General features: G+C 35.4%; 1 protein-coding gene and 1 pseudogene across 1 annotated transcript in view; both read right to left on the bottom strand.

The window, feature by feature from the left end:
- Positions 1-27,551, bottom strand: part of LOC148939958 (S-adenosyl-L-methionine-dependent tRNA 4-demethylwyosine synthase TYW1-like) — an 81,815-nt gene extending 54,264 nt beyond the window's left edge. The window contains exons 1-3 of the mRNA XM_089106158.1: positions 27,477-27,551; positions 8,243-8,554; positions 3,438-3,539 (exon numbers count right to left, since the gene is read on the bottom strand). Of these exons, the coding sequence (XP_088962284.1) occupies positions 3,438-3,539; positions 8,243-8,536 (396 nt within the window). The 5' untranslated portion in view covers positions 8,537-8,554; positions 27,477-27,551. The remainder of the gene's footprint in view (positions 1-3,437; positions 3,540-8,242; positions 8,555-27,476) is intronic.
- LOC148939959 (V-type proton ATPase subunit G pseudogene) lies at positions 9,474-9,830 on the bottom strand (annotated as a pseudogene).
- Positions 27,552-27,932: the final 381 nt, after the last annotated feature.

Genomic DNA, 27,932 nt, shown 5'->3' with positions numbered 1-27,932 from the left:
TCGTTTTTTTCATACAAAATTAAATAACGCTACTAAAACGTAAAACAATAATAAGTATGTGGAGCGAGCTAATAAAGAATCTACCTAATTTAAAAAACATGGCAAAAAATAGACTTGGATTAAAATCCAGAATTAGATGATCCTTGTTTTGACTGTTTTTAGTTCTGCTTTGCTGGTTAATGGTGCACCATAAATGGTGCTACTAGTCTAAAGTTCCTATTAAACCCAATGTTAAAGCAGCGAAGTTATCTCTCTTATCAGGTTCCCATACTTTTTGAAAATATACATTAGGATAAAAATGCTACTTTGTGACTGGTGCAAAAATGCTACTTTGTGACTGGTGCAAAAATGTTACTTTGTGACTGGTGCAAAAATGCTACTTTGTGACTGGTGCAAAAATGTTTCAAAAGGAGGCTCGACATTGAGCTTTTTTTATGATTTTGGAAATCAATAAAATTAGATTGGCATTATTTGTAAAAATCCTTTGGTGTCAGAGAAGATTAATTCAATCCCAACGAAGCCCTGCTAAATGTGCCTTCTGTCTCATTCTCTAATTTTGTGAGAGTATATTGGTATTTTGAAAGTAGCAATTTAAGTTTATTCGTTCCTGAAAACCATGCTTTTCTAGGATTTTTCTTTCGGTCGTTTCATGAAGTTTTAGGAAAGTACCAGATTTTCGCCAGTGTTGCAATGTTTAATCGTCAAAATAAACAAACAAAAGCAATCAGTTAAATTTGAGAACGCTTTTGGTCCATGAAAATTCAAACACTAACAATTTGTTGATTTCCAAAGCAACTACACCTTCAAAGGAAAGCTACACATTCTTGAGCTGTTTCCTGCCATATGCTTTAACTTATTTTTGCTGATTCTTCACCCAAGTTTACTTTGTTTAAACATAGCGCCCACTATCACCAAAAACTGCATTTGGAGATCTTTTTCACTGAAAATTTTAATCCCAATTGTTCCCAATTTTTAAAGATATATATGGCTTTGTCAGTTAATTACTCAAACTAATTTAAACGACCAGATTTCATCTATACTGTCCTCGGTCCTTTAAAAAATAATCTTATATTGGGCTTCTCATGAAGCAATGGGGTTTTAAATATACCATCCAATTAGTATGTATAAAACATATTTGTATTGGGCGCCTTGAATGACGGGCATGCGCGTCAGCAAGATTTTTATTTTAGAACTTTATTAAAAATAGCGACGAAGACTTTATTGAGGACTACATTTGTAAAAATAGCAGACGAAAGGAAAAGTACACGGAAACTGTAAATAATATGTAAAGAACACAGAGCAGGGGCATGGACAAAGGTCATTAGTCCTCTTATTATATGCCTTTCAGAGCGAATATTTCAACAGGTGTTAGGACCATGGAGATTGAAGGGGTTGCACAATCTATCTCAGGATTAACCCCCTAGAGAAATTAATACTTTTAAAGGAAAAGTTTAGACTTTTCATTTGCACCAACTACACTCAGTAAACCTCACAAAAAGTCGCGCTTTTTATAGGATAAGGAACAATTGATAGGTTATAGGACTAAATCTATTAATACCTTTGATAAGTCACTACACCAACTAGAGTACCACAATGATGGGTAAACAGAGATGGCGAGTAGAGATGACAGATAAGCAGAGAAGGCGTCCTTGAAAGAAATCACCACTATTCTGAATTTTCATTGCAAGTTAAAACTGCATTAATGAACTATGAAAAAATAAATCCAGTATCCCTTTAACTCTTTAGAAAGCTTTCTACCTAAAATAGGTATCTCTCTATCCTTCTTCTCTGCTTGCTATCTTCCATAGCTCTTTTTTGTGCTTTAATTTTTGAAAATTATATTTCACAACTTTTTTATAGGAATCCCATACCCAAGAACATTGTTATTTTAAAAAAGAGAATATTTCTGTGTGTTTATTACTTTAGAAAAAGAGGAAATCTTATGATTTGACACTGGCATTCTAATAAGCCTAGGATAAGCAACTATTCTACCATTTGGTGCCTCAACTCGACAAACTTTCATACTTTAGAAGCTTAGAAAGGTGGGCGAGGCTTCTGACTACAAACTTCCTACAGGCTGACTGTCCTGGTAAAACATCTATCATTACCCTGCTCTTGATGTTAAAATTTAAATTTCTTGTAGAAATCACACAATTTATTGTTTTGAGTGAGTGCCGAAGAAACTACCGATACAACAGCATTAAGGACCTGCGACAGAGGTTCTTCTGGGCTGCCACAGCCACAGCTCACACTTTAAAGCTTATCATTTATTAGCCGTACTTACAAACAGGGGAGGGGATAGGGACGCCAGCCACATAGTACATTACCCTTTCTTCAAATTATGTCCATTTTCTTTTTTACCCTTCTTATCACTTCTTTTTTATAAGAAGGCACAGTGACATTTACCCACGTGGTTTTTTGTGCAGCCATGACCTACCAGGGTTCACCAAGCCATTTGCCTTTCTCTCATGTTTTTGGGAGTCAACACAAGTCAAACTTTTCAGAATTGAACCCACACTAGGATCAATTCCTTCTGCCTTAACATCAAATAGCAATTGATCACAAAAAACGTAATGCTAACTACATGTATAATATAAATTTTCTCCAATGGCAACTTTAATGCTGAAGTAGAATTGAACTTATTTATGATCTACTGTAAATGCAATGACCAATGGAGTACAGTATAAAAAAGTGCCGCCCTTATTGGTGGCACTCAAAAACCATATAAATAAAATGGCCCCTTTTCCACATTTTCTATGGTTTTTACAGCATTTTTAGGCAAAAGAAGAAGTTATTGTCGCACCACCTGCACAATTAATAGAAACAAAGGTGGTTGTCAATGCCTTCCATACCTTTGAAAATCAAAAACCTTGACTAGATAAATCGTTGGAAAAAAAAAGAAGTTTTTGTCCCACCACCTGAAGAATGACCTGTAAATGCAATGACCAATATAAAAAAGAAAAGAAAGAAGGAAAATAACGACAAAACACGATGAAATTTACAACATTATACAGCGCTAACAATAGCTCCAAAAAACGGGATGTATTTAGTGTTTTAAAATTGAAAAGCATGGGTGTTTAATATTTCGGTGGTTGTATGCCTCCATGCATTTGTTGATGAAATATCTTTTAGTGGCTCAAAATACATATTTGTCATATCTCGAATTGACCATCTCCATTTGTTCATAGGTAATTAGTCTTAATTTTATTTTGAATGGCTCCCAACCGATCTTTAGAAGTGAGACGAGAGCAATTTTTTTCTGTAAAATTTCCTAAAGATTAAGAATTGTTGCAAAATTTTGGCAAACTTGAGAACTCTTGACACCAAGAATGCCCCCTCCAGTGAAGTTTTGAGCATGAAATAGGAATTAAAGGGGCGGAGTTAAAGTGTTTGTTGGTTGCCCTGTGTGTGTATATAACCATCATTATATAACCTACCTCTTCAGTCAGTGTATCTTCAGGATCCAAATCTGCCAAATTGCTAACCTCTGTTTCAAAACCCAAAACATGAAGTTTATTCTGGAGAATGTCAGCAAATTTCTAAAATAAACATAATAACTGTTAATCATGATTTAGAACTAAGATGTTATTTAAAAATAGAGAGGATAAATCCATCGAATTTGAGAGTCTGGTAAATCTTTAGCAGTAAAAAAAAGAAGTTGAGGTTTTGCTAGTTATCTCACTGAAAATGTCAGTTGCAGATTTTTTCTTTTTTTTTCTTAGTTTTTTTCAATCCTAGTATTGTGAGAACTTTTCTATCAGCAAGACAGTCAGGAAAACCCCAAAACATGAGAAATTAACTGTAAATATAAAGACTTGTTATTGTCGTTGATCCCGTACACATCACACGAGTTGGACTGTAATTAATCATTGTATTTTGCATATATATTTTCCATGAAACTTCAATCAATAGCGTTAACAAGTAGCGTTTATTCATTTTTTTTTTCAAGTTCTAAAGTTAATATAAATTATAGTTGATTGAGGGCTAGTGCTATCTGAAAATAAAAACAACATTTATGATAGTGAATGATTTAGCACTAAACCTACTAAAAGGGGGGGGGGGTTGATAAATCTAGGGCAGAACTCAAGATAAATGAGAGAGTTAGAGGGGAACATATTGAATTATGATTTTTAGTAGCTGTTGTTGCGTAAAAGCTTACAAAAACAACTCTTAGAAGAGGACTAAAATATAAAAAAAACTTTCCAGCACTCATCTGCAACCTGAACATTTTCAAAGGAACCTACTCTGAAACCCCAATATTTTCTTAACTGTTATTTGCATATACAAATCAAGTTAAACAAGTGAGTTAAGAGAAAATCCACTGTAACCAAACTGATGGGAAATGTCAGTTTGGGAGCAGACATTTATTCAAAAGTTTAAAAATTAATAGAATAAGACCAATAAAATTTTAAGTCCGAGTGGCAAAATCGTTAATTTTCTTCCTTAGAAATATGACATCAAGTCAAATGAGTTTCAAACTAGCAAATAAAAATAATAGACATTTAAATTACATTTTCATTGTGTAAGCAACGTGAAGTCTTGCAGCAACCCTTTGTCATAAAACACAAATGATTTCCTGATTATTGGTAATTTATTTATGTTGTATGATTCTGAAAAGTGTCAAATAGCTTTCTAATATTTACAAGGTTCAATAATAATAATTAATATAGCTCTACCACATACTGTTACCAACTGTTTCTATTCGTGGTTTATGTTGAGTTTATCATTTTTACGTAGAATGATCGACAGCAAAGACGCTTTTTACTGCTTAGATACATTTTAGGGTGCATTAAATGCATACATTTATGGTTCAACTGGCTGCAAATTCTATGTTTTGTTTCTGGTATATATAATGATGCATTGCATCGTTTTTAACACTTAATTCTAGGTAACAATGATTGTTCCTACTCTCAAGTGCATCAAAAACCCAAAAAATGTGAAATAGTTCTTAACCACCTCTAGCGAACGATTAATAAAACACTTTGGTTGTTTCGTCACTATCGATGATCTATAAATAGGATACCTAGGGCCTAAGCTTGTACAAATCATTAGTTTCCACTCGAGAACAAGATGGTTCTCCCTTAGACTTCCCGCCACCAAGGCCAAATCCGGCAAGGACACCAGTAAAAAGTAAACTAATTTGCACAAGTTTCTAGCGTCTCATCTTTGAATATGAGGCGCTATTGAAGATGACCATCCTCTAACAACCTTATTTTTACTTGGATGTCTCTCTTCGTAGCAGACATGGAACCGTATTGTTTTTACTCCCAAATAGATCAGAAGCCAATAACGGGTCCACCCACAAACAAAATATACCAATCCCTCATCACCGAATATGACCATGGCATAAAAAGGAATTTAAAAAAAGTATATACTGAGTTTGTAGTCAGTTGAACATTATCCTTTTCAATCATTGGCATCAGTACAGAATCAAACTTATAATATCCTCTTCTCTAATTAGTAGGCTACTATCCTTAACTATCCTTAACTTCAGTGAATAATGTTGCTGCAGCTACTCTTTGTTATACTAGTTGTAAAATTACGTCATTGACTTGCATTTTATTTATAATCGCTGCGTAAACACATGGAGACAATTTTTTTACCCTCAAATATGTCAAAAGCAAAGAAAATGTAGACAAATTATTTGTCTTAGCCTAAAATGCATAACATGAGCCAATAATAGGTACACTAATTAGGAAAACTAAAAGCCCCTCGTCGACAGAGATGACCAACAGCCGAATGTTACTATCAATTCTCTAAATTGCCTCGCCTTTTTCATCGGAATTCTTTCTTTCAATGAGCAGAATAAAATAGAAGTTGTTATCCCCTCAGAACATCTTAAATGGTATATCTCATCATAAAATTCTCATCGAAAACCTCAAAACTTGTAATATAATCTTATTGAACCTAGTTCATACCACAAAGCTATCCGTCGCTTTTCATAATCATACTACTATAGCTAGATGTTGCAAAAAGGAAAGAACGGGTTCGCCAGTTAGTAGAAGTACATAATTTCTACTCCTTGACGACGACAACTGTCTTCCAGCAACCAATTTGAAATTAAGGATTCCTAACTTGTCTTTGAATTCTGTCTTCCCAATTCGTTTGATAAAATAATATGTAAACTAACTTGCAGAGGCTTTAAATCTCTTAACCAAGAAGATGACTAGGATTTAACAAGCTATTCTAACTTGTAATATTCTCTCCATAGCGGAGATGAAACCAAATTGTTCGTACCCTCGTATGCCTCAAAAGCAAATAATAAATACGGTTCACCAACTAGCAAAAATATGCCGACCCCTCATGACAAAGATGGCCAAGACAAAGCGGCTGATTATTTCTTACACGTTCCTCAATTGTCATAAAACTTGAACCAGGTTTTTTTTCTGTTTACCACAAAACTGAAGTTCTTAACCCCTCGAAATTTTTAGCATAGTGTATTATATGAGCGAATTTTTATGAGAAAAGACATATTTCATATACTTTGGTCAGTCCATCAAGGAATATTGATCAACGTTGGAAAAATGAATTCCTTGGTTCGAAAGTATGCTTTCTTGCTGCAGGCAAAATTTCTAACATCACTACTTAGACAAGGGTAAAGGGAAATCTCAAATTTCTTGAGTAATAGTGCCAGGTAAACATCGCACACCTTAAGCACCTTTTCATTTTTTCCCAACTTCCATTTAAAAGTAGTGCATGCCTGCTAAAGTGGAGCTTTCCATTGAAAGCAGAAACGTCACTGAACAGAACGAAAGCTTAGGAGCATACCTTCGGATAGTCCTCTCCAACACTGACTATAAAATTCCAATTTAACTCACATGGTGTAGGCTCTGGCTCAAATACTAGCAAAAAATTATTCTTTTTTTTTTTACTCCTGGCAAGAATTTATGCACTGCTTTGTATCTCCTCATGATTACATCTTTAGTCTTACAAAATATATTTTAAGTACATTCGTTAAAAAGGATTGTTTTCCTATTTTCGTTGTGCTCTTTTCAATCTTTGGTAAATGGTTTAAGAGTGAAAAGTAATTCCTTTTGTATCTCATACTTTATCCTAAACAAATCTAGTAGCCTACATAAATCTGTACAACAGGACCCTTTCTACCCTTATTCAAATAATCCATGGACATAGGTACTTGTATATGATGAAAACCAAACCAGTATGTGAGTTTTTGGTTTTCTGAGATTTCGATGTTTAAAAAGTTGATTCTCTTAACAGACAAAGTTGAATAGATGCGTCAAAATACTCGACTTTTTGAATATTTTGCATTCTGGGAGTGGATTCAGGAGCATTGCAGCCAAAGTTCAATCCTGTCTTGTCTAATACCCTTTTAAATACATAAATGTTGTATATAAGAAGCGATGGTGAATACTATTTATTTAAGCTATTGTACAACGACACCAAAACAACAAAATTAAAAAAAACTGAGCATCTGCAATCCCTTCCCATCCAAAAACTCTCTTTCTCAGAAGGAAGAAAGCAAGAAAATAATTTTTAAATTAGTATATAAAAGAATGAGAATAGAAACTATAAAAGAAACTGAAAACACTCTCAGGTAGTGCACAGCTAGCAATGGGTATAGACATACCCTACGTTATATAGAGCTTATTGTAACAGATTACAATTGATTTTCATCACTGACGCCCAATGAATGCATCCTCTTTGAAATAAAATGTTTTTCATTGGCTGTCAGTGGTGAAAATCACTTGCAATAAGCTATATTGAATGCAGGGATGATTTTCACTTTAAAAGCAGATTGACTTACAACCTAGTGAAATTCAAGAATTGAGGTAATATACCAGATACCAGCACCTAACAACATAGTTTTGACTTAAAAAAAAGAAAGTTGACAACTGGTACTAAAATGTTTCCCACTTTTGAAACAACATAGTGCCTTTTAATTTTTTAACTGCCCCAAATTCTATGTTATCACTGAACCACCAAACTGCCCCCCCCCCAAAAAAAAAAAATATAGTATTTCCTGAAGAAAACTTTGTATTATGTTGATAGCTAGCATATCTAAAATAGTTTGTGGAAATGGTAGGATGCCAGTAACAGGTACATTACCTTATATACATTTGAGTATTTTGAAATGTTCTGATCAGATTAAAAAACAAAGAAAATCCAAAGCTATTCTGATAAACAGTCTGACAGGTTTTCTGATAAGTATCCAGATTATTTTACCAATTCTTGTCATTAAAGCTATTTAATAAAATAAATAACATCAAAACGTATGTGATACCTGAGAATTCCCAGTCTGTGTTCCAAAATAAATTTTGACAACTTTAGAGGTAATTCCAGTCTCAGATGAGCAGCATCCTTTGCCTTCTTTATCAGTAGTGGAACAACACCCAGTCGGCTGTGTCTCTTCTTTCTTCACTAATTGAATTTCATCATAAAGGGATAGGACTTCTTCCTTTTTTACATCAGCCCTTTTCCTACTTTTGATGTAAACAAAAAGTCCGACAATTACTGATACTCCAACAGCTGGTAAAAATAAACGTCCATTCAGAGGTATCTGCCTTGAAAGATCCATGTTTAGCCAAACTTTTGTCTTGATAAAAAAAAAATAGAATTAAGAAAATAGTAGCTAAAGATCAAGAAACACTTTACATTATATGTTTAAGATTAACAACAAGATCAAGGCCGTATCCCGGGGGGGGGTCCCCGGTTTGAACCCCCCCCCCCACCCCCCGAAATGTTTGTTTGACTCGTAAAAACGTAACAAAAATGGACATAAACAAATTTTGTATGCGTTTTTTGAGGTTTTTTTGTGTAGCCACCCCCCCCCTAAAAAATTTAGTACCCCCCCTAAAAAAAATCCTGGATGCGCTTCTGAACAAGATCCAACTTTGGAGGGCTAATGTCAATTACATATCTCCTCCTTTTTAGCAAAATAGTTTTATCCTTTAATTTAAAAAAAACGTATGGAAGATTCAGTATTAAACTGGATCAAGTCCAGAAAGAAACCCTTGTGAGACTCAGGCCATAGAAGTAAAATTGAACACCTTACTTTTGGCTATTATTATGAAAAACTAGAAAATATTTTTTTTTTACTTTTGTACATAATTTATTTGTTTGTTTATTTGTTTTTGTTTCTTTGCATTCAATGTTTGTTTTGATTTGTTTATTACCTTAAATTATATCTTCCAGCAAAATAAGGATTAAATCCTCTAGAATTACTGTTTAGTGACGATGATGATTGGTCGCCTCAACAGCATCCCACTCAGTTTGCCATGGCTTTGATGACCATTCTCCATCAACGGCTCTTTTAAAGGCAGCAGTACTGAGGGTAGCGACCACTTCTTTTTTTCTCTCTTTTTTTTGAAGCAATCTAAATCTAATTTAGTATTCTGATGCCACTTATAACATTTATCTCAAAAATGAAGAATCGAAACAAACTAACAAACACACTTGACGATAATAAATAAGTAAGGAAATGGAATGGATAACATATTCATAGCTTCCTGTTTTCAGCCTTCAACTCTCAAGTTTTTGTGGATTGCAGGTTTAATATCAGACACCAGATCCAAAAGAGTTTTGATAACATTTTCCTTGTTTTTTATCACCATTTTATTCATCTGTTTGATTTTCAGCTTTGTGTCTACATCTATTTTTGCTGCCACGCCTTCTTTTGAGCCAAGGTGCTTGGTTTCAAAATCTCTAAATTGCCTTTCTCTTTCCTGTTTATAAACTTCAATTTCAGCCTGGGCTTCATCTTTAGCTTGCTTCAGTCTTCTGACTTTTCTTGTCCTTGTCTCTTTAACTCTCTCTGCAGCTTTCTTTTCTGCAGCTAAAAGCTGTTGGATGGCTTGCGTTTGATTAGCCATATTCCTTGTGAAGTTTGAAACAGACTAAAGAAGTATTCACCTTCACCAGACAAAAATCATGACCACTTCTTTGGTGAGCAAACTCCACAAACTCACTACTTCTACCACAAACTTCAATTAGTGAAGAAGTTATTGCGCAGTCTAGTGGCACATCTCTTCTGATATAGTTTCCGACTGTGCCCCCTAGTTCTGGCAGATTGATCAAGTTGAAATGGCTTATTTAATAGAGAGTTAGAATTCAGGAGCTTATGCGTCATAATAATATCACCCCTTTTACGCCTATAGACAAGAGTGGGGAGTTTCAGTATGTTCAGATGGGATGAACAATTTAAATTTTTGCATCCGTCAAGTGCTTTCGTAGCCCATCCCTGAACTGATTTTAACTTCTGCTGGTCAACTTTGTTGAGGCAGCTAGCAACACACATGCCAAACTCCAAATTAGGCCTGACCAATGCCTTATATAATTTAGTCATCACCATAGGAGACCTACTAGTGATTGTTCTTTTTATAATGCCAAGGGTTTGGAGTGCTTCAGCTGCAACTGTCTGTGTGTGCATAGTGAATTTTAATTTTCTATCAACTATGACACCCATGTCTCTAACATATGATAAGGACATTTCTCATTATTCTTTCCAAAGTGGATTATTTGACATTTGTTTACATTGAATTCAAGCCTCCACAAAGTTGCCCACTGGAACAGTACCCGTAGGTCCTTCTGCACATAGGCTCTGTTATTGGGTGCATTAACAGATCAAATGAGTTTAAAGTCGTTAGCATAAAAACTTACGTTTTTTTTAATCTGGTTGGTGCGTCATTAACATTAATGTTGAATAGTGTCGATCCCAAGATGGCTCCTTGGGGCACTCCACTTAATACTTCCACTTCTTCTGAAAAGAATACCTGTCCATTTTTTCCAAATATTTTCACACTTTGCTTTCTCCGGGAAAGAAACTGAAGTACCCACTTTACAATTTCGTTGTGCATTCCAATTGCAAATACCTTAGTCCTTAGAAGACGGTGACATACTTTATTGAAGGCTTTTGCAAAATCCAATAGAACCAAGCCAACAGGGATTGCTTAATCTAAATGTTCAGTAATAAAATCATACACATCAAAGAAATTAGTCTCAACCAAGCGTCCATGTCTGAAGCCATGCTGACCATCACTGAGCAGCTCATTAGTAGTCAGGTGTAACAATGTGAGTATTCACGATTCCTTCTAAGATTTTACCAGCTACAGATGTGAGACTAAAGGGCAAATAATTGGAAATGCTGTTGCGGCTACCTCCTTTGTGTGCAGGTGTAATGTTAGCATTCCGCCAGTCTTGAGGAATCTGCTTAACATCAAGAGACTTCTGAAACTTGTTTGTAAGGGGAAGGGTTATTTCCGCCTGAGCTTTTTTCAATACTTGTGGGTGAACTTCATCAGGGCCAATGGATTTTTAGTATTAAGCAGCTTCAGTCGACTCTCCACATCAGAGGCAACCACAGTTATCTTTTCCATAGGTTCCTCAATAGAATATCCTGGTGCTTATGGTAAGGGGGCATCATCTGGAGGCATGAACACCGACTTAAATTGACAACTCAATTCAGCTGCTATATTTTTCACGGTACTAACTGCATTGCCATTCATAAGTAATTCTGTAACTGAGTGTCTCCCTGGTTTCCCAGCTGAAGCATACTTCAAAATCTCTTATGGTTAAATTTTAAATCAAATGCCAATCCGTCATCATGTTCTGTTGTAAGTTATCTTGTAACACCGATCCTGGTGTGCCAACTCTTGTCTGACCTGGTTGTAATTTGTATACACATGCTTAACCCAATTATCCTTTTGTGGGTACAACCTAAGCCTACAAGTAATTGCAACATGGTCAATTGCTCTGAATGGTGGTTCCAAATAAACACTAATGAGCATCTTGTGGTCATTAATAAACACAAGGTCTAGTAGGGTTGGGTTCTGCCCACCTCTCTACCTGGTCAGAAAATCAATTGCTTGATATAGCAAATGTTCATGCATGGCACTATAAATGACACCCTAAAAGTGGGTCGATAGCGGTTTCAACCCCTTCTGTGATAGCAAACCTATCAATCAACTGTAATTCCAGTAAACTAGAATTTCCAACAATATGAACATTCTTATAATATTGCTTTATCACATTATTAACAGAATATGGAATTGCTAGATGGGAACTTGTCTGACAAGAGGAGCTGGGACTTCTATAAAAACAGCTTATGACTATAGGGAGACTTTGCTGCCGGATCGTTCTCCACATTTGCTCAACCCAAGGTTCGTAATCTAAATTAACTTTAAGAGCTCTTACCTGGAGTGAAGGTCAGATATACACCACTATCCCTCTGCCATTTGGCTTTGACAGATTGGTGGATAGCTCAAACCCAGGTACTAGAATTTGTATATCAGTAAGAACAAATGCAGTTTTTTTTTTTGGTTTCACCTCAGTGAAGGCAGTGAAGGCACAGTCTACATTACTATATAATACCATAAGTCACTCAATAATAGTATTGTCAGCATTAGCTTTCCTAGATCCAGAATCACATGATTCAAAAGAAATGGTATCCGACATGGGTTTATAATATCTGTTATCTAATCTAGCACTAACATATGATTCAGTTTCTATATATTTAGCAGAGCCAACTTCACTAGTACTATCACAAATGGAAACACTACTGGTAGAGTACAAAGAGTTTCCTTAAATACAAAGGAAAGTAGTGAACAATAAATGGTTTACTCTAGATAAAAATTCAGGCTAGTATTCTCTAAGACAGGCTTAGGTAACTAAGCTTATAATAATCATTTGGTAAACTTGTAGAACATTTGACAAAATTCTTAATTGAAAGATAAACATACCCTTGAATCTATATCATTATCCTACAGAACTAGCTACAAGGAAAAATAAATAAAACCAACAGGTACCTTTTGATTTCCTATGCAGTACTTCTCGACAATAATTATGCATCTCACCCACCCACCTACTGACTGTTTGGATATAGCACTAGACTATATAAAAAAATTACTGATTTTGCACTTTTTTCAGATTGGCATTATGAGTAAACTGTAGATGAGAAACAGGTCAAAAATCAAAATCAGCAAACTTCTGTAGCCTATATAGCATAGGGCTAGATATGGGCATAAGTTTTGTTGCTATTGTAGCTAGTTCAGAGAAGAAATATTGCAGCCAAATTACTTTTCTCAACAATAATCATGTAACCAACCAATTTCAATTGGTATATAATGCTTTTTATGTATTTTCACTTAAAACACAACAAAACTGCCCCCCCCCCCTTTCATGATTCTGTAAAACACGTTTTGTCCTCTTCTTCTTAATTTTGCAAATTGGTGCCACTGAATTGTAGTAAACTAATACTAACTAGCCCAGTCACAACTATCAACATCATATCCAAGATTAGGAGCCTAGAGCCCTTTTGGTATTAGTGCTCAATTCCCACTCTTCAGAAGGAAGCATTATAAAATTGTGAAAAAATTAATTTAAAACAGTTTAAAATACTTATAATATCATTCTTTAAAGATTACTAATAAACTTTGGTAAAATTCTAGATTAATTGACAATTGAGATAGCTAAGAAATAGACAAACGTTTAAAACCAGAATTTCATCCTGAATCAAAATATAAAAATTTGTTTGTGTTGCAACTTTACTCTGCCTCTTCTGCTAATGGTCAAATATATACTTTGAATTGTATATATGCTCTGAATTTTCCACATGTCATTGTTCTCTTCAAATTGATTAAAACAATAGAGATTCACTGCATATATAGAACTTAAGGCTATATTTTGCTATTATAAGTAAATTTGTGACCCAAATGAATGTTATATTTGGATTCAGATTGAAATTTTGGTCCTAAAGATAGGTCTGTGTCTATTTCTTAGCAATCTCAATTGTCAGTTTATCTAAAAATCTATCAATGATTTACCCCCAGCCCCCCTAATGGTCAAACATATACCCCAAATGGTAAAATTATGAAGTAAATGTGTAGATTAGGGACTCTCAATAAGGAGACTTGCTAAAACAAAAACAGATGCATCTTTTAATGCAAGTTTTATCCTGTTTTATGGTTCAAATTAAGTTTGTGATAAATTGTCACCAGTCCCCTCCCCAATGGTCTCACATATAGCCCTAGGCTACCAACAAACTAATGGATAAAGTGATGAAATTCTTGCTTTATAATATAAAGAAAGTTTCAATTAAACACAGTAAGATCTCTTTTTCATCTATGTTTCTAAATTATTTTTTGACAATTATAACTTCATTCGATTTTACTCAAAACACAGCAATCAAATTTGAAAAATGACACTATATGACCAACAGATTTGCAATTTAGGCTACCCTATATTTACAAACCTTTCAGAAATGGTGTTTTCCATGGGTTGGCACATGATTTTGATTATTAAAGCCTATTATATTTCTCTCAATTAGCAATTCTGCTAGGCAAATAGCACAATTTTTTAAATTAGATTGCAGTGTTCTAGACTAAATCAAATGCAATTATATCATCTAAAAAGGACTGAAAAACATGGATGAAAGTGGGAAACAAAACAAGAAAATATGATTAGCTGACACTTGCTGCATATTTAATCATTTTCTCACTTTTGCTGTTAATTTCTTTTTATCTAGCCTAGGACTACATCTGGGACCAAAAAGAGGGAAGGGAAGAAATTGTCACATATGTGACTTGAAGACTCTTTTCTTCAAATTGATCTAATGGCAAACAAGCAATACACTGGAAAAATTCAGTGTATGGAAATGTCAAGGCATTCAGGGTACAAATTTAACTATTAGGGGAGGGGAGGGGGATTTATTGGTATGCAATGATATTAATCTAGTAAGCATTTACAATATTTTAAAGTAATCTCCTGAATTTTATAATGTTTCCTTTTGGAGAGTGAGAATGCAACACTAATGATCCCATGTTTAAGAAGGTTTAAGCACAAGACAATTAAGGCACTTTTTATCAAAACATTTGTCTACAATTAAGCACTATCCAACATGCCAGATCTAGGTTTTCTTTGGGGAAGGGGAATATACATTTTGCTGCCCCCTTCCACACTGTCAACATTGAAAATATTACAATTTCCATAAAGAATGAAAATTGAATGTATTTCCTTGGGAAAATAATGGAATTTATTTATTATAGGCTATGTACGTTATTTGTTAAAAGTGTTGGTTTTATCAACTCACAGTCTGTTTCCACTACTTTTGAAAGATGCATAATATTATTATTACCTTAATTCACTTTGGAGCAATATTAAGGTCCATACAGGATCTGTTTTGTTATGTGCCAATGATGGCAATATAATTTAATGTCAATGTTTTAAGGGCCCAGTGACATGCCATAAGAGAGATTTTCTGGAGAGATGCAATTAAAGCCCACTTAGTAACCATGACCACAAGGTAGGTATGATCCATAAGAATCATTCTCCAGTGGTTTAGAGTTGACACCACTGAACAACAGCAGCTTCAGATAGAGTGTGCAAGATTGTAGGGAATGACAAGTGGCATCAACTTCCTAGCAACACACTCTTATGAAAAATTCACATCAATAATCAGTGGGTAGGTGAATGGAACAAACAGTCCCACTTGTATTTCCACAGCTTGTTGCTCTATTCTTTGTCAAGTCAAGACTTGAAGGATGCAGTTGTGGGTGCAGCAACTTTTTTGTCTTGAAGAATGTTCTTAGTCATTGATGACAGCTTCAGTTAAATAGTTTTGTTGTATTTGTGTCTTCATAGTATGTTCAGAAATTTTTTGCAAATGGCCTCTTGTATGGTGCTGACTTACATGTTTTGTGAAGAGAGTATTGTTTGGTTGGCTATTATATTTGTAGGTCAGCATCGTGTCACCATGCTGGTATCTGAAGATGAGTGTTGGGAATTGTAGGTGCTTCACCCTCTTATTGTATGGCATACTTTGCAGACCTTTTTATCCAATCTGTGGCATGCCTTTTATTTATTGAAAAAAAAGTAATACCTAGTATTACTACATCAAGTGTTTGTACATGCTGAAGAACAAGACTTAGACCGTCTCCTATTTCACTTACTCTTACGCTTAATATTAACCTTGCAAGTATTCGTAAAGTACCTCAGTCTTCCAAATGGTTTGAAAAAAGTAATTGGAAGAAAGCTGATGTCCCTCTCTATGCATTTACACTAACAAACATGCTGTCTGCTATACAAGTTCCCAATCATCTGTTCCAGGGCTCTATACCAGTGAGTTGCAAAAAGGACCTGGATTGATATTATAATCAAATCGTTAAATCTCTAAAAGATGCCAAGGCAGTTATAGTGCCGCTGCATGTGTTAGATGTGGTATACAAAGACCTATTTGTTCTTTAGATCCTAATTTAAAAACTTTGAAAAATAAAGCAAAGTTTTGATTGAAAGTTGGGAATGAATGTGATAGACCACCTTGTGGAATTGTATCTGACCTTAAGGGTAAGACGTGCAGTGAATATAAGAAATATCTTAAGTCAATGCGTTATTGTGGTATGGATTTTCCAGTGTCAAAGAGAGAATGGCGAAAAGTTGTTAATTCTGAGTTGATTTGAAGTGATGTGCCAAGTAGTGATTGTCTTCCTGCATCTGCTGGGCATGGCCATTACTCATCTATTTTTTCTAATGTCAATTACCGTGTGCATTCTTTGTATACTCATTCTCTTTCTGCTATTTTTAGCAGCGTCTTTGTATTCCTATTTCTCTTTCATCCATAGTTGAAGTAATTAAGAAACTTAAATCAGATAATGTTGATAATGATGGTATATCTAGATTTCACCTTTTATTAGATTGCTTCCTCCTTATTGACCATCTACACATACTCTTCCAGATGTGTATTTGTACTTCAAGTGTACTGGAGAGTTTTTTGTGTGGTACTGTTCCTTTGATTTTAAAGAGGGGAAATTCTCCTTTAATTTGCTCTTCTTACCAACCTATTACTGTCTCTTGCACTTTTAATAAAGTTCTTGAGCATGTATTATTACTACCTTTTGTGACTAATAATATGCTTGAGAGAGACAACCAGTTTGGATTTAAGCCTGGAGTAGGTTGTCAGCATGCACATTGTGTATTATCTTCTTTGCTCCTTGAGAATTCTTCTAGGGGAAGGAGTATTTATCTTTGTGCTTTAGATCTATCAAAAACTTTTGATAGTGTATGTCATAGTCAGCTTTTTTCTGCTCCTTATGGTTGTGGTGTCAATCTATCGGTTATAATGCTTCTTTGTTATTGGTACTGTAATTCTTTTCTTCAGCTGAAATCAGCACCAGCTTCTATTATTAAAGTGAAAAGAAGTTTAAGGCCAGGTGGAGTTTTATCTCCAACCCTATTTGAAATATGTATTTTAGGAGTTCTGGCAAAGATATTGGCTACCTACCTCTCTGGTTTTTCTGATGTTTCATACCTTGCCTATGCTGATGACTTGCTTCTTATAAGCTGTACTAAAACTGGTCTATCTAACATGGTTTCTCGTGTTGCTACTTCTTTTTCAGACAGGTCTTTGTAGATAAATGTAAATTTCTTTCTTTTAATAACAATTCTAGTACTCCATTTCGTTGTAGTGGCTTTACTATCCCTCTCGTAGATCCTCTTCGATGGCTTGGTATTTCTATCACTAATAGTCTTCCAAGCTTGCACCAGCACACAGTCTCAGATATTAATATGAAAATTCAATTAGGACATGCTAAGATTGTTGCCAATAGAGGTAAATATAATAAACTTGCGTTGGCCAAGCTCTACTCAACTTTTTGTAACCGTTCAATTCTTTTTGCTTCTGGAATTTTTCCCCTTCTTAAGAAAAATGAGTTAAAAAGAATCCAGATTAATTATTTTAAATTTGGTAAATTTTTGTTGTTTCTTCCAGCTTGGACTAATAACCAGGTAATTATTTATAAATTTCTTGTTCCTGATATTACTGTAAAACTGGAAGCACTACACAGAAAACTTTCAAATACTGCTTGTATCTGTTTTTCCCCGCACCATCACCTTATCAGGTTTTTTCAGTCATAAGTTATTTTTCCTTAATTATTATTCATTTATTGCCTGTCAAAAAAAGTTACAAAAAGGTACAGCAGACAGAGTTATCACTAAAGAAAACAAAAAGAAAAAAAGAAGAAAAGAAGGACACAAACACACATTGAAAATTCAAATACATGACAAAAAAAACTCTGTTACATTAATATGAACAATGATGCTAAGAAAAGGATGATAAAAAGTTTCTTTTAAAATAGGAGAGAGATTTATTAATACTAATATTATTATTATTACTATCATTATCATTATACATTTATTACCCGTCAAAAAAGGTACATATACAGAATAATCACTAAAGTAACAACAAAATAGAGAAAAAAAATTTCATCACATACATTACATTAATACAAACAAACTATTGTGACCAAATTGGTGACCATGGATGATTAAACTTACTTTGAAAACGGGATAGAGATTTATTAATACTAATATTAGGGTCAGCTAGCTTATACAAATGAATCATTTTATGGTTTCTTGTCCAAGGGGGGCAAATGTAAAAGATATTTAGCAAATCTGAAGAAGATTGATTGTAGGTGCTTTTTATCTGTAACTGTAAAGAATTTCCAGAAAGGAGCAATGTAAAGCAGATGTGGAAGGGCTGTGGCGTTGTAAATGGATGCTAGAAGGTAACAGTTGAAACATAGTTTGCTTTTTACAATTACAGCGTAAGAAATGCTAATTCTACACTCAACATGAGAAATCAGCAAACAACGTGTGTGGCCTATAGATGTGCCAATTGGAAGGCCCAGGTATGTAATATGGTCTGCGGGTCTAACAAGAGAACCGTCCAGATTTAGAAGAGAAGTAGAGGGATTTCGCCAATTGAAAAGGATTTTTGAATATTCATCTTTGAGGATTTGAAATTCTGCTCAATGCGCTGGATCGTACAGCTGAGATTCAAGATGTCATCAGCATAACAAATAAGAGATATATCAATTCTCCCAAGAATGCATGAAGGAAGACACTGTGCCTGAGCATCCAGGACACTATTATTAAACAGGGTTGGGGAAGTGATAGCTCCCTGTCTAATCCCTTTCTTAATGATGATGGGGTGCTGAGGAATCACAAGCATATTCGAGGCATTTGAAGAGTTTGGCCTCACACGAGAATTAATGCAAGTATATTGGGATTGATGAAGAGCCGATTGCAGGGGTAAACAGGATGGGAGTTTTAAACACACTCTTAGATTTCCATATAAATCCCTGTGAACACGGACAACTGATGGGTTGACGCCTTGCCTTGCCATATGAAGAAGCATGGACGAATGAATTAAGGAATTGAACACACGTTTAACGTCATGTCTGGTGAGGATCATACTTTCTCCCAAAGATTCAGCATCAGCGAGGGCAGTAAAACTGCTGTAAGAGCATGAGAACAGCCAAGATTAGCCTGAAGACCGAACTGATATGGGGGAACCACAGTTTATAGAATTAGCAGTATGATCATACCCTATCTCACCCATTATAAAAACCCGGACCAAGGTGCGAGTGCTCCAGAGAACGTTTTTGCAGATAGAAACATAAGCGGCATTAGATCTTTTCATGGGTAGACAAGTCAGATTTCTCTTGGACACGAGACAAGTGGAAACCCGCTATTACGAATAATGCACTTTGTAACCATTTCTCATTGATTGACGGAAACAGACTAACCTGCTAATGCAGAAAGAAGTGGGAGGAGCTTTTTGTTCATACCGAGAATGAAGACCAGAAATGATCTGCGATAAACTTACTGGATAATTCTATAAACTGTGGGGGGAATGTAGCATTTCTGTCTTAACTCATCAAGAAAAAGGAGCTCGAAAAGTTTGCATATCATAGTAGAGACAGTGATGGGATGGAAAGAGGAACATTGCAGCTCAGATTTTCCTTTTTGGGAATCAGAGTCAGATCACCAATGTAGAACAAGGAAGGAACAATACCTGTAACAAATATCATTTGCATGAGAAGGCTGAGGTGACGCACCAATAGATAACTTCCATTAATGATGTGTAGAGTGCTCACCTTATCTATCCCACAAGACGCTTTCTTTTTAAGTTGGGATATGGCTTTATGACAGCATCACAAGTAACAGCAAAATCAAGGTCAGGAGATTCATCAATGAAGTTGCAGAGATTGTCACAAAATTGTGACTCTAAAACAGGATCAGGCTCAGAAAATTCATTTAAAAAATGGGATATCCATTTGGACAAAGGAATGTCATTTGGGTCTGGCAAATTGGAGGAGAGAATGCAAGGTAATAGCTTCCACAGTAGATCAGGTGAATTCCTGACCTTCTCAAAATGAAGTGTCTGCATTTTAGATTGATGAAGGGCAAGTTTCTTAGCAAAACACTTTTTTGACACTTTTCTCAGTTCATTGACTATTCCTTGACGGGGGCATAGGCAGAATCTCCATAATTTGTACCAAAATTTGGCACAGTCACAAGCTTCAGACAGCGCTAGATTTACTGACCACCATGGAACTTGGGTACCAACATGTATTTTTTTAAGAGGAACTACCCTTTTTTCAGCACACAAAAGTGCATGGCAGATTTCTGCAGGGTAGATATCAAGAGTTAATCTAACCTCATTAATGTCTTTATTAGAAGACTTTTGCAGAAGATGAAATGGAACCTGAATCTTGTTTAGGATGCTATTTGAACTTTTGATGAACTGAGATGTGTCAATTTTATTCCAATCGTGACAAGTATACCACTTATGCTGGTGAACAATATGAGCATGTAACATTGGAATCTGAGAAGCTTCTCGTTTAAAATTAGAAGCAACAGGAAGGTGGTCTGAAATTTGAAATTTAGAAACTACCCCAACACAAGGTATATCAAGGTTATATGACACAACACAGTCAATGTTAGATGTGCAAGAGGAAGAATGAATGTAAGTAAACTGAGCAGATTTCTGTTGAACTTTAAAATCATCACCAAATATTCCTAATAGTAAAGAAGCACAGATAGAAGCTGAAGACAACCTGCAATTTAAATCACATACAATCAAACATGGGATTTTCAGTTTAAGGACATCACGAAGACAAGAGCTAAGTTTACTAACTGCTAATGCGAAATCTCTCTCCGAATCTTCATCTTTGTAATCTGTGGGTAAATACACATTTATTATTATGCACACACCTACTCGAACAGCTAAAAAACTATCACTAAAAAAGAAAACACTAGAATTAAGATTTAATGCTACATAAGTAGCAATACCACCAGAAGCTCTGCCTTTAGAAGTACTACGTTTAGCTGGAACCGAAAAAGTTTTGAAGGTGGCACTAATGTCAAGTAAACCAAGGCTGTTGTTGGTCAGGAAATATTCCTGCAAACACAGAATATCATGATTATGAAGTATATTTTCAAGAACAGGTCTTTTTTTATAAGACCACCATTAATGTTCCAAGAGAGAAAACAAATATCCATTTATCTACTTAGCTGCCTGTTTATTGGTTTGAGCATTGCCAGGGCATTTGATACTGTAACAGGTGTGATTATACTCTACATGTAATGCAAAACCCGTTCCAAACACACAGATTATCCCTGGTGGAAGAGTGCTCTGTGGAACCACAGCAAGAGCACAGTTCCGCGTTCTTACAATCAGCAGAAAAATGTCCTTATTGATGGCATCTGAAACACCGTCTAGGTATTAATATGAAATTCTGGACAGTTAACTTCTCATAACCCACCTTCACATAATTTTTCAGAAAGAAATCGAGATCACTCCATTGTTCAAAATAAATCTTGTAGACATGTGACTTGCCACACTGCTAAGCTTCAACATACTTTGGAATAATTTTCTCTAGATCTTTTCATTCATTTCTGTTGGTATTCCTTTTATTATACCAATGAAGGCAGGAGATTTAACAGATGCTAAAAGGCCAGGTTGGAACTTTTTCATCTGGTCAGCAAATGAGGAGGCAATGGGTTTAGTTTTTATGACAATTTTCCATTCTGATGAAGAATGTTTCACCTCTGAAATGTCATTTGCAGCTTCAGGACATATTTTATCAATAAACTTTCCTTAATAGTGGAGATGAAAGATTGGACGGGTAACTTTTTAACACAACAGCATAGGTAGGAGGATTGGATTGGTCCTTGGTGCAAGACGACTGAGCGGAAGAGGGCCAGGGAGAAGTTGCCTGTACAGCGAGATGTTGCTTATTTAGCTCACACAAACTATCAATTTTACAGGAAAGTTCATTCATGCAACAGGTTAACATTGCAATGATAGCATCACCAATTGTTGGAATTTCACATGGTGAGTATATCATGAATTTCAGGATCTTATTATTGTCTCTACTTTGATATCATCATTCAATGATTGAGAAATAAAATTCAATATTGGATTAGAATAATATCCGAGTCATCCATTATTTCATAATTACACTTACAGTAATAATATTCAATAGATAAAATTCCACTCCAAATCAACACCAAAAACTGTCAAAATCAAACCATCAAAAAAAAACCATAAAAATCAAATAATTATATCAGTAATGGAGGCTTGCGTCTATATTTATGTATACTATTGCTTGTTAGACTCTACAAGTAGTGAGTTTTTTTTTCTTTTCTTCTTTTTCCCCTCCTTTTATGTCATTTCTATGTCGTTTGAGTCTTTATGTATTTTTATGTTTTACTCTGTAATGGTTTTCCTTCTATTTATATATTGATTTGCGCTGTATTTTTATGTGTTTTTCTTTGTAATATTCCACATATTGTGCCTCTGTATAGTGTGGGTCAGAAATATATAATAATAATAATAATTATAATATAAAACACAACAATGTACTTACCATGTTATCAGAAATATATCTTACAAATTCAGTATTCTTTTTAGAAATGGACCTCAAAGACCATTTGAAATAGTGTAACTTTTACTTTAAAGTACAACTTTTCTACTTTCTTTTGGTAAAACTAAAGTCGGTGCTTTGATACATAGGTCTAAAGTGAGGTGGAGGACATGTGTTTCATACACAGGTCCTCAATAGATCAAAAGTCAGGATGATACTTTGCTAATTCTGGTACCCAATAAAATTGAAGGTATCAAAAATCAAGGTCCTAGTTGCTAATTTGAATATTCAGGAAAATTGATAAAGCCATGTAGATAACACAAAAGTACATTTGATGGGTACTGGTAAGATCAGTACTTTCCCATTATATGGGCCTTTCTAAAAATCAAGTTTGGTTAATGCTAATGAAATAAAATAGAATGAATATATAATAGTTTATAAACAAATTTGGGCTATATATTTGAACATTAGGGGGGGGGGGGGGTAAAGCAGTACATAGATTAGATACATAACCTACCCTAACTGAGCCTTTCTATATACTGCTCACCTAACCAGATACAGATACCCAGTTATAACGGTTTATTAACAAGATTAAAAGAACTATATTTTACAATGTACAAATTCAACTGCCTCTTTTTCTGTCTTTGGCAAATCCCAAATTCTAGTTTTAACATTCATATTAGATCACCCATTACACTCAATTCCAACAATTATTTTAGTACCAGGTTGATATCTGTCTCTCCTGTTTGACTTTAGCATCTCCTGTTTGACTTCTTTAGCAGAGGCCCATATCATGGGAAAGTAATATGGGACCTATTTTTGGGAAAACCATTTTTCTAGGAAAATATTAGTTTTGTAGACAAAAGAAAGTAGGAAATATGTGTTTGTTGAGGTACCGCCGTAAGATACAATAGTTTACAGTTAAAACAATAAAACCTTGTTGCATTCTACAAAAAAAAAATTGGTTGTTCTAACTTAGAACAATTGCACAAAAAAAAACTTTGCAGTGGTCCTGTCCCTCAGGACAGTCAAGACAATTAGAAGGAGGGTATTCACAACTGCTTTCTATATTTGAAAAAAACATTTCTACTGTATCCATTCTGGTAAATTTGCAGGTGGCGCAATAATTTAGCTAGGATGAAAGTGAAACATCATTTGATGCCTATTTTTATGCTCTTTCATAATTCAATAATCACTCCTGTTGCAAATTGCATCTTGAGCCCTTAAAGATGCCCCAAAGGTTTTTCATTTTTGTAGCCACACAAAGAATTTATCAACACTAGGATAATTAAGTTATTGAAAAGTTGTTAAAAACATATCACTAGTTTATAAATAAGTTGTTCCAGAGTAATATATTCCAAAAATACTTATTTATAACAATTCAAACTTTATTTATTGGGCAAATCAAATATAAACTGTTTTCCTAATGCTTCAAGTTTTTCAAATGCAGTTGACAAAAATAGCACTGAATTTTGCAATTCAAAACTTTGCTGTAAAAAATTCAGGGTATATATTTACACTTTAGGGGGAGGGTTAAATTTCATGGTTACTATACTATGGGTCATATAGTTTAGCTGGGATGAAAGTGAAAGCATCATTTGATGCTTTTTTATGCTCTTTCATAATTCATATAAAATACCTTTAAAGCCCTTTTAAGGGCTCAAGATGCAATTATTGAATTATGAAAGAGCATAAAAAAAGGCATCAAATGATGTTTTCACTTTTATCCTAGCTAAATTATAGTGCCACCTGCAAATTTACCTCTTTTCTTGCCACCTCCTCTCCCATATTCTTGTGAATTGGCACTACTGATAGAAACAAGTTATAAAATTGTTAGGACTGAAATCCAGTGACACCATTTATGAGAAGTTTCTATTCCAACTTTAGAAGACTTCAGGTCCCAAAATATAGCAAAGTACTTCACTAATTTTAGATCACAAACAGTGCTGATACCAGTATATACCCCCCCCCCCTAATGTGCAAGTAAATACCCAAAATTGCAATCTGAATCTAAATATAACCTTTAAGTGCATCACCAATGAACTTTACCCCCAACCCTAAATATATCCAAATCAGGGTATATAGGCCTAGGCTATTTGCACATCATGGGGGTGGGAGTAAAGTGTGTTTTTGATGCAAATGAAGGTTATATTTAGATTTAAAATGTGATTGCAGTGATAGAAAATAGTGAAGCCCCCTCAACCCCCTTAGATCCACCACTACCCTCCATGTAGCCTATTGGGTGTGCATGTAACTGAACCCCTGTGTAACTGAACCCTGTATAACCAAACCACCATGCAACTGAGCCCCCATATAACCAAACCCCATTGCAACCAAACCCTCATGCTACTGAACACCCCCCCAGGGGGGGGGGGTGTCAGTTAAGAGGGAAAGGCTGATTGTCCTGTGATTACCTTTGATTTTTCAAAATTGAAATTGAACTTTCAATTTCCAATCAAATGAGCCTTCTTCAAAGTTTTTACGATCATCCCTTCTATAAAAACCTTAAATTTTAACAGTTAGTAACTTGCAATAACATACAGATTGCTGATACAGGTGTATCAGCAATTTTTTTTCAGAACAGCTTAGCATATCAAGATGAAACTTCTGGGGCATCTACCTGCTACTACTGCTATTAATACTACTACTACTTCTTCTTCTTCTTCAATTATAGGCTTCAGATGAATCCATTTCGCCTTTTTCGTATTGTCTGAATATGTCAGGGGTGTCCTGGGAAATCAAATATATAAAAAGAATTAGACTATTATTATTCAATAATAGAATTTATACATCATTGATAAAACCACCTATATTTAGGCAGCTAAAGACAGCTTTCAACAATTTGGCATCATCAGTTGAAGAGTGTCTCCTTTGTGCTAGTTGGTCAATACTAGGGGCTATCTTAAGACGCTTGAATATAGCAGGTAAAGTTAGCCATTTTTTTATGGTTGAGAGTTGCCATAGGGCAACCAAAAAGAACATGGTTGATGGTCTCATCATAGGTTTGACATAGGCGGCAAAGAGGGCTCATTACTGTTGGAATGATTGTGTTTTGATAGTGATAAGTTTGGCAGTTAAGACCAGTAGCATTTGATCATATTCTGTGGTACATCTTTGAGTCTTTCTGGGATGTAAATGGAGAAAGGTTTGGTGGGCATTGGTTTGCTAGATAAATTTTAGGCGCCAATGGTGTATATCTCTTACTGGGATAGGTCTTCCAGATATTACTTCAAACTGAAGAGCAGATTTAGCTATTTTATCTACCTTGTGGTTCCCTTTAATACCCATATGACTTGGGATGTACTGGAATTTTGTGGATATACCTTGTTTAAGTAGTTGGTTCAATAGTACAAGAGTGGTGGAGGTATCATTGTCTGGGAAGTCTGAATGTTCTGGTGATATTGAGGCAAGGGCTGATTTTGAGTCTGAATAAATTATAAGAGGGGTGTTTCTTGGGGGGTTTGGCATCTTTATAATGGTTTCCAATGCAATGTTGATGGCAGCTATTTCAGCTGACATGATACTCCCATCATTTTGGAGCCTTTCTGCAGCTGCTATACCTAAAGATGGGAAGTGGACTACTTCTACTAATTCAGCACTATTATTACTTCTACTGCTTCTACTACAACCTCTACTACTATTAAACTAGCACTATTAGGGTAAGACACCCAGTAGTCAGTCACCTGCCTATTCTTGGACAGAATCTTTTATACTATTTTAATAACCACTTTACAATGAGCCATTTGTATGTCTGAGTTTAGGCAGAATTGTCACTTGTTAGTAAATTCAAAAATAGGAGGCGCTGTACAAGTGAAACTATTTGAATTAGTAACCTACTTGTTCAGAAATTCTTCAGAAATTTTTTGATACAAAAATTAAGTTTCTAGGTGGTGTAATACAGTAATTAGAGTAGTTTAAATGTCAAAAAGTTTTCAAAGTGATTAAAGTGTCCGACTAATGGGTGTCTTACCCTAAGGCTAAGCATATCAAGTTGAAAATTTGACAGAATGAGGTATTTGAGGTGGAACTTGAACTAAATCAAAATACACTATGCGGATGCAGATTTTCAAAGTGACGTATCTCAACAAGGGATTTGTGTATTAAGTTGGAACTTTCAGAGAGTACTTAAAGGGAAAGTCAAGTCACCAAAAGGAAATGTGTGCTTGCTCAGGCCTGGATTTACCACTAGGTCCCTAGGCCCAGACCTAGAAGTGCATAATGCTAGTGGGAGCAATAGCCTAAATTATCACTGAGTAACTTTTTCTTGACAAAAACTGGACTGATTTGATTTATTGTTGCCAGGTGCACTCTGCTGCCATGCTGCCTATTCACAGAAAAGTGACTTTAAAACAACACAGGAATTCCATGGTCACTTGTAAACTGTCAGATGTCTCCCAAGAATGGTAGCTGCAAGTTTGGTATTACCCCTCTCTTTCATCACTTTTCGCTCATCAGTTGTGTTCTGTTAACACACAGTTACATGGTTACACATAGTTACAGTTACATGGGGTTGAGTTGCATGAGGGTTCAGTTGCATGAGGGTTCAGTTGCACAGGGGTTCAGTTGCACGGGGTTCGGTTATCCGGGGGTTCAGTTACACGGGGGTTCAGCTACAATGGAACCAGCCTATTGGGGGGTATAGCCTACTCTGGTGCTGCTTAGGCCTAGCCTAATGCCACAAGTTTAGGCCTATTTGGTACTTTAAAAGACTTTTTTCTGTTATCATAGGTTACTGGTTCTATTGAAACAACATTCTGTTAATAAAATGGCACAAACGAATGCAAACCCTACACTGTAGACAACCAAAATTCCTACCTGACCAATTTCAAGTCCAATTTCAAGAATATATTTATCTACCCTATTAACGATTGCTTAAAAAGGGAAACAAAAAAAAAATAGGTAGCAATGAAAGTTTTATATTAAAGATGACGCTTGGGCTGTCGTTCGGGTCTCACTAGCTTGTTGAGACGGCATTGCAAGGGTCCTCTGGCAGGGGCTAGGGGTTTGACTCCTATCCTGGATTGGCGACGGGGACATAAAATGGTGTGCCTGCGATGGAGTGGGTGGGGACCTGCCAGCCATATCTGGCAGTGTGGGATCGTCAAACCTTTTGCGGACTAAAATTGTTTCTTTCGGGCTTTGGTGTGGGCAACCTGATAGATTTTTGCGGTTCCTTCGCAGAATCGTACGTTTATTTGTCTGCACTTGGTACGATTGTGGCTGTATGGCATGAGTAAGAACAACGGCCAGTTTCCACAACGTTCTGGTCTT

The sequence above is a fragment of the Artemia sp. Qi Xiang Cuo genome, chromosome 20 (genome assembly GCF_049724085.1).
Source record: "Artemia sp. Qi Xiang Cuo chromosome 20, ASM4972408v1, whole genome shotgun sequence".
NCBI lineage: Eukaryota > Metazoa > Arthropoda > Branchiopoda > Anostraca > Artemiidae > Artemia > Artemia sp. Qi Xiang Cuo.
The sequence above is the reverse complement of the archived record's forward strand: the minus strand, read 5'-3'. Positions and strand labels throughout refer to the sequence as shown.